Below are 8,071 nucleotides of genomic sequence, written 5' to 3'. Positions count from 1 at the left end.
AGCTGCAGCTCGGGAGCGGAGCCCTAAGAGGGAGATGGATGACAAGCTCCGTTAACTGCCTCGCTGCCGGCTCCGGAGCGGAGCCCACCCTGCATGGGGGCTGAGCGGGGTCCCCAGGGTCCCCAGCACCCTGGCTGTGCCAGGACAGGAGCTCCTGCTCTAGGTGAGACCCCCATGGCACAGTCACAGCCCCTCACCCTCCTCAGCTGCTCCCCATGGGGTACCCAAGGCCACCACCTTGGCACTGGCCCCCCACACTCTGAGCCAACAGCCCAAGCACAAGGGTGGGGTCACCCAAACCCCCAGGGTGCCCTCCCCACATGCTGGAGCATCCAGACCCACATCATGCACATGAAGCCCCATAGGATGAGTCCCCAGTCTGGGACCCCCCACCTACCCCTGTCCCCCCAGCACTGCGGTGCTGTCAACCCAGCTTTACGGAAGATGATGTAATTAGCTCAAATTTGGAGGGATTAAAATGCAGATAGGGCTAACGAGCACGAGGGCACTGCAGGGCCCAGGCTTCGGGAGCTAATCCCCAGGCTGCCTGGCAGAAATAGGCCAGGCTGCTTCCCACTCCCCCCACAGCCCCTAGCACAGCTCGGTGGGGCAGGAGGCACCGACCCACAGCGCGACACAGGGGCTGGAGGGACACCGTGGCAACTGGACAGCAACTGACACCTCACCAGGCACACCTTGCCTCTTGGAACCGCCCAGGAGCCATGCAGCTGTGCCAGGGCTCCAGTGCCCAGTGCTCCATCCCATCCCCATCGGGCTGGGTGAGCGCTCCTGGAGCAGCTCTGATCCCACCAACACATCCCAGTGACCCCTCAGCCCTCTGCCCAGGGACACGCAGAGCCTGGGATCCCCCCAACAGACACGAGGATCGGCCAGAACCCCCTGGTTTCTCCTGAGCTCCTGTGGCACCACTTCAAGTATCACAGAATGACTTGGGTTGGAGAAAAACTCAAAGATCAGTTCACCCTCTCCTACTTCCCAGCACTGCTGAGGCCACAACAATGTCCCCAGGTGCCACATTTACGATGGGATGGACTTTAAGTCCTGAAGAAATGGCTAAAAGGGCCCTGGAACTGCAGCAGGGGATGAGCCAAGAGCCAGGGAGTGCAGGACGGCAGAGCAGCACAGTCCAGCCCTGGGAATCGGCTCCATGCAAGCTCAGCTGAGGGGCTGGGTCACACCTTGCTCCCCCTGTACCCCCCTATAGTGGGTAAAGCCCCCGATGTGGGTAGCACCTGAGTGATCCCCACCAGGACACCCAACTTGTACAGCTTTGCCTCACACAGAGGTGTGGAAATCATCAAACCAGGAATACTGGCATGGAAGGCAGGGAAGGGGCAGCAGACAAAGCCTGGCATGGAGAGAGAACCCCCAAAGCCCCTCAGAATCAGAGCAGAAGGCAGCCCAGGCTGCAGCCCTGCCAAGGCAGAGGAGTGGGCACAAGGCAGGTGTTTAACTCGATTTCAGGGAAACGTGGAGCCTCCAATCACAGCAAACGAGGCTTCCCACGCTCGAACACATCCCTGCACCGCCACAGGCACACGGGCAGCTCTGCTACCCGGTACATGTGCCCCAAAACCACAGCACACTCGGCTGTCTACGGCTTTTTATTGACAGTTCTGGGGAGAACAGTTCATTTCTTCTTCTCCACATCCTGCTCCGCCGCTTCCTTGGCGCGCTTGGCGCGGATGCCGAAGAGGCGGGCGTTGGCCCGGGCCATGCGAAGGCTGGCAAAGGCCTTGAAATTCTTCTCGTCCTCCGAGATGACACGCGCCTTCTCCCGCTTGAAAACCTGCGGAGAGAGCGCCAGACAGTCAGAGTGCCCCTGGGAACAGGGAGCTGAGGCTTCCCGGAGTTATCTCTGAGAGGATCACAGCGGGAATGGAGCGCTCCTGCCATCTACAGGCCCTGCCCTCAGCCTGCTCCGCCGGGATCTGCGCGGAGCACAATGGAGCAGGAATAAAAACAAGCACCACGGGAAACCTGAGTCAGGTTTCACAGAATGGCAGCATTGTTAAGGCTGGTAAAGACCTTTAATAGCGAGCCCAGCACCACCATGGTTACCACCAATCATGTCCTCAAGTGCCACATCCACGTGTTTTTTGAACACTTCCAAGGATGGGGACTCCACCACTGCCCAGGCAGCTGTGCCAGGGATAGACAGCCTGGTCCATGAAGCAATTTTCCCAATATCCAACCTAAACTTCCCCTGGCACAGCTTGAGGCTGTTTCCTCTAGTCCTGCCACTTGTCACCTGGGAGGAGAGCCCGACCCCATCCTCCTGTCAGGGAGCTGTAGGGAATGACTGAAGAGGTTTGTGACATTAGGAGCTGTAGGGAACGACTATAGAGGTTTGTGACATTACTGACAGCAGCTCTGGGAAGCAGACAGCATTTAGGGGCAAACTGACCACATAACGTGCCTGAGCACTCCTACCCCAGCTAAACCTAAAGCTCCCTCAAGTTCACAGTTCTCTCAAAGACTTATTCCTGGGGGTTTTTTGATCCAGGATGGCCAATGCCTGGAGACAGCCACCCTCAAGCTATGAGGCAGCAAAGAGAGAACCCTCTCTGCAATTTCAATTTCAATTTCAACCTCAATTATGTCACACAGAGAACATGATTAAATGACACTTACGTTCTTGATGGGCATAACAGGTCCTGTGAGCTGAGTGGCCATCTTGAGTTCCTCTGGCTGCACAACAGAAGATGAGAATGTTAGAAGAACAGAATTCAAACTTCTCTGGCTAAAACTTCAGCTAAAGCACAGCCTGTTTGCAGGTACCCGGCTTAAACGCAGTGCTAATGATCCTGACAGGAGCTTTAACACCCAAGGGTGATGAACCCAGCACTTCAGAGCAGTTGGCACTGAGGAGCTGCACTGGCAGCCCACGCTGTGCCCGGATCCGGCCGGAGCAGCAGCGGCCTCAGCTCTGCCAGCTGGGACAGCTCTGACACCAACTGTGCTGTTCTCAATTCACACACGATCATCTAGGTTGGAAAAGACCTCCGTGATCAACCTGTGCCCGATTCCCATCCTGTCCCCAGCCCAGAGCACTCAGTGCCACATCCATTCCTTCCTTGGGCACCTCCAGGAATGGGGACTCCAGACTGCTCTGGGCAGCCCTTGCCAAGGCCTGACCACCCTTTCCAGGAATAAATTCCTGATGTCTAACCTGAACCACCTTCCCTGGCACAAACTGAGGCTGTTCCCTGAGCCTCATTTTCTCCAAGTTGAACCCCCACAGGGGTTGATTCCAGCTTCTCGTTAGAGCATGTCATCAGACAAAAATGATTGAACATTTACTGAATACAGCTGACTCCCAGCAAACACATCTGAATCAGTGTTTCAGCTCGAGGCCCTTCCTCCCTGCTCTGAAGATGCAGTCAAGCAGCTTGGAGCTGCCAGATTCCCCACAGGATGGGAGGACAGTCTGAACTCACCCTTGTGTTCCCTGGATCTACTGGCAGCAGAGCCAGGGAACACAGCTTTGCTCTGATCCTGGAGAGGTTTTAATGAAAACCATTTTTGAATGTCAATAACAATTGCCTTCTGGAGCCTGCCTGGCACACAGCTCTGGAGCCACTCACAGCCTGTCCCTCAGCCTTCCAAACAGCAGGACCGACTCCAAGGGGAATTTCCAGCCATTGTGACAATTTAGCTCCCGAAATTAAAACTGAGCAAGGATCAAAGCTCCAGGAATCAGCACCACAACAAGCCAGTAGCTGCTCAGCCAAATGCCTGGCTGAAGAGCCACTGCAACCTAGAGCACCCTGTTAGACTCGACCCTACCAGGCCTGGCCTTGTGCTGGGCTCAGCACCATGAGGTTCACATGATGGAGAAGGCTCAGGAGCTCTGTCTGACACCAAACCTCCTACAAACAGGACACATTTGCAGCAGTCAGGTACTCACAGAGCTGTCTCCCTTCTTGGGCATGGCTGGTTTCCTCGGGAAGAGGATGAGTTTGGAGTGGTACTCCTTCAGCCTCTGCACGTTGGCCTGCAGGGACTCGGTGGATTTGTTCCGTCTCCGGGGATCCACGGAAATTCCAATAGTCCGGGCAAACCTCTTGTTGATGCCAGCGAGCTGAGGAGAGACAGGAGAGTGGTGTCAGCATCCCCCAGCTCCCAAGAGGGTCTGCAGAAAGGACGGGCATCAGCTGAGGGACCAGCTATGCCACCAACCTGCTGTATCTCAGTGCTTAAAATGTTGCTCGGGCTGATTTTTGCAGGTGGGTTTCTCTAGAGGAGCAAAGTGTAACCCCTGCAGGACACATTTAATCTTGGATTCAGACATTTATGAGTCAGTTCATGGACAACTCTGGTTCACTGAATACGGGGAGCTCAATTAAATCAGGATTTTTTCTAACCATCTGAAACAACCTTTCAATAATCATTTTTTAGACTATCTTAAAAAACTCATTTTCTGTTTGAAGACAAACGGCTGCATCCTGCTTTGTGTTCCACCACTACCCAAAAATTAAAGAAAAATAAGTAATTAAGTATTTGGCACCCAGAAGAACAATTTCCCTGCCTCAGTGCACCAATTTCAGTTATAAATGTTTTAATTAAGACACTGAACCAGGCGCAGAGGCAGCTGGTGGCTGCCAGGGAGCCCTGATGTGGAATCTGAGCACAGATACACAGCGGGTGACCCTGCAGATCACCTCTGTCAGCTCTGCACACCTGGGCACGTCACAGAGACAAGGAAAGGAGAACAGGAAACACTTCCCACTTTAATCCAACTATTTTTAGTTTAATGCAGCTATTATTACTCCAGCTAGTCTGAAAAGCTATGCTGAATAGTTCTTACTCCTGGTATAACATCCCCTGCTACTCTTAGAACTAAATTGAGCTGGGTTTATTTGGTCCTCAACATGGAAGCATTGGCTAAAATATTTAGAATTGGCAGAAAAATGTTTCATAAAGAAACAATTTAATGAAGGTGATCTTAATCTTCCTCCTCCCCAAAAAAAGTTTAGGAGACTCAAGACTCTTTCAGAGTTCAAATTTCATAGAATCTCTGAATATTCTGGGTTGGAAGGGATCTTAAAGATCATCAAGTTCCACCCCCTGCCATGGGCAGGGACATCTTCCACTGTCCCAGGCTGCTCCAAGCCCCATCCATCCTGGCCTTGCACTGCCAGGGATCCAGGGGCAGCCACAGCTTCTCTGGGCACCTGTGCCAGGGCCTCCCCTAGCTCACAGGGAAGGATTTCTTTTGTTTAACCAACCTAAATGTTCCCTATTTCAGTTTGAACGCAATTTTAAATCCAGATGAAGAGAACAAACACCCTCCACACACCGAACTCCACCATCACAGGTAAGACTGCTCTCCTTCCTGCTCTCAGAGCCAGGAAATTCACAGCCTTCCCTGGCTGTGGCAGCACCAGCAGGTACCAACACCTGAGGAAGTCACCTTGTGCAGGACAGGAGAAGCAGCTGAGCTCAGACTTGATTTGAATTCTTTGAATCGATGCTCTGTACTTACTTTAAGCTCCTCCAGACTGAAGCCTCTGCCAGCACGGACTTTTTTGTGGTATCTGATGGTAGGGCACCTCACGATGGGCCGGATGGGCCCGGCCACAGGGCGGGGGGCGATGCGGCGAGCCTTGGCCTGGCGAGCCTTCCTCCTGGAATGGCAGGGTCACAGGACGCTTCAGCTTGGAGACACCCCCGAAGTGATCGACTCCAACCTGTGCCCGATCCCCACCCTATCAACCCAGCCCTGTGCTGCATCCAGCCCGTCCTCGGGATGGTCCCAAACCTCACTGAGCAGCTTCTTATGAGGCCTGACTACCCCTTCCGGGACGAAATTCCCTGTGATGTCCAACCTGAACCTCCCCTGAGACAAACTGAGACTGTTCCCTCTTCCCTTGTCTCTGATCCCTGGGACCGCAGCCTAGCTGTCAAGAAGTTGTGGAGACACAGAGGGTTCCTCCTGAGTCTCCTCTTCTCCAAGATGAGGCCCTCCAGCTGCTCCTGGTGATCGAGACCCTTCCCAGCTCCATTCCCTTCTCTGGACATGCTCCAGCTCCCCACTGTCTGTCTTGCAATGAGAGGCCAAATGTAACCTCAGAAACCCAGGTGTGACATCAGGGGACAGGCCCTGCTCCGCTTCTGCTGGTCACACTATGGCTGCTCCAAGCCAAATGTCACTAGCCTCTTGCCCACCTGTGACAGCCACGGCATCTTTATCACACGTGCCACTTCTGCACTTCCAGGGAGGCATCTCCTGCCCTGCGATGCCTCCGAAATAAACAGCCGGGCTGGGCTGGCTGCTGCTGCCCTGGAGCGGCCGCTGCCATCAGAGACCCAGGGAAGAGCGTTCATCACTGTGGATGCAGCGATTCCGGAGATGTCTCATCACTTGGCTGCGGCTGGCAAAGACTCGCCCCGAGCACGAGCGGGTGATGGCTGAACAATCCCACGGCGCCCTGGCTTCAGAGCGGCCCCGCAGAGCCCCTCCCGCGGCCCCCGGAGCTCCGGAACTCACCTGCGGAGCTTGCGGGCGGGCTGGTTGAACCAGGTGGCGACTCGGCGCTGCCAGTCCTTGTGGAAGTGGGGCTTCAGGATCATCCCATTGCGGCTGGGCGCCATGGCTGCGGCCTGCGGACACGGGCACAGTTAACGCGGGGACACCCCAAGCGCCCCCAAGCCCGCAGGCCCTGGCCCGGTGCGGCCCCATCGGCGCCCCCGGAGCCTCGCCCACGGCCCCGCGCGGGGCTGTGACGGCGGCGGGCGCGGCCCCGGCGGGCGGATGGCGGCGGATGGAGCCCCCGGGCCTCACTCACCTCCCGCCACGACAATGGCGACCGGAAAGGAAGCGCTGGCGCGGCGGCGCCGGAAGTGCCGGAGCGGGAGCTGCCCAGAGAGGGGCGGGGCCAGCGAGGGACGGCGGCGGCTTCCCGTGCCCGCAGCAAAGATGGCGGCGGCTTCCCGTGCCCGCAGCAAAGATGGCGGCGGCTTAAAGGGGCCGCGCACGGCGAGCGCTGGGCGGGGAGAACGGGGACACCGGGAACGGGAACACGGGGCTAGGCTCCAGCAGCAGCAGTTCCATGCCCTCTCCCGTGCCCAGCACGTCCTGGGCAGGGCGATGGGACGGACACTGGGCAGGGGTTCCGCTGCTCCCAAATCCCTGAGGAATCCCCATCCAACCCCAGAGCAGGATCCCTAATCCCTGCCCTTTTGGGGTAGCAGCATTATCCCGCATGAGCCAGGAGAGGGATCGGGAACTTCCATCCCCCTGGGCAGGTCCCACAGCAGAGGGATCCACAGGAGCAATGGCACAGCAGTGCTGGCAGCACCCCAAAAGCCACCAAGGACCCTGCACTGTCCCCACGCTGCACCGCTCCCACTGTCACCCTCAGCTCCACAGAACTGAACACCCCTCCCCATAAAGGTTGTGTGAGTTTAAAAAATAAAATCAAAGAACACTTGAAACTTGATCTGCTGCTGGAAATGGAAATCCAAAAAGTGAGACTGGGAAGAAATGAACAAATTTGGAATTAAAACATCCAGGCAGCAGCATCCAAACTGTAGAAAACTACTTGTGTCCCTGAACTCAAGAGAAATCACTCCCTAGAGACCCCAGGGAATGAGCTGGGACAGGGCATTAGACACAGTGCAGAACATCTTCACATTCTCAGGGAAGCAGGAGGCTCCGAGCTCCAGCCTGACCCAGGACAGGAGCCTGGGACCGTGACAAAGGCCCGAGGGCTGGGAGCTGTCAGAGCCCAGGCGTGGGCTGGGGTCTTTCAGGTCACAGACAGTCCTGATGGAGTAACTCCAGACAATAATTCTTCCTAAAAGATGCAGCCAGCCAGAGCACTCCAGGCAGCAACAACCACTTTAATGCTTTCCCTGATGAACACCAGACAACCCTGTCAGCAGGGCCCGTTTTGCAACAGCCATGAGGATGAAGCAGCTTTTCCTGAGGATTCCCAACACACACACCTGCTTTTGCTGGATTTCTAAGAGCACCTCTCCAGCTCAGAACCAGCAGTTCAGAACAGTCTTCCCAAGTGTGCTCAATTACCCTCTGCACAGTTGG

The 8,071-nt window shown here is 55.8% G+C and overlaps 1 protein-coding gene across 1 annotated transcript; it reads right to left on the bottom strand.

Moving 5' to 3' along the window:
• Window positions 1-1,612: 1,612 nt before the first annotated feature.
• RPL13 (ribosomal protein L13) lies at window positions 1,613-6,941 on the bottom strand. The gene is made up of 6 exons (XM_014874464.2): window positions 6,813-6,941; window positions 6,515-6,627; window positions 5,510-5,651; window positions 3,932-4,105; window positions 2,656-2,712; window positions 1,613-1,810 (listed from the first exon to the last, which is right to left on the bottom strand). Exons 2-6 carry the CDS (start codon window positions 6,616-6,618, stop codon window positions 1,652-1,654), a joined length of 636 nt encoding a protein of 211 aa, XP_014729950.2. The 5' UTR covers window positions 6,619-6,627; window positions 6,813-6,941; the 3' UTR covers window positions 1,613-1,651.
• Between the last annotated feature and the right edge of the window lie 1,130 nt (window positions 6,942-8,071).

Source organism: Sturnus vulgaris, chromosome 12, assembly GCF_052056855.1.
Source record: "Sturnus vulgaris isolate bStuVul1 chromosome 12, bStuVul1.hap1, whole genome shotgun sequence".
Classification (NCBI taxonomy): domain Eukaryota; kingdom Metazoa; phylum Chordata; class Aves; order Passeriformes; family Sturnidae; genus Sturnus; species Sturnus vulgaris.
This window is presented reverse-complemented; position numbering and strand designations above follow the sequence as displayed.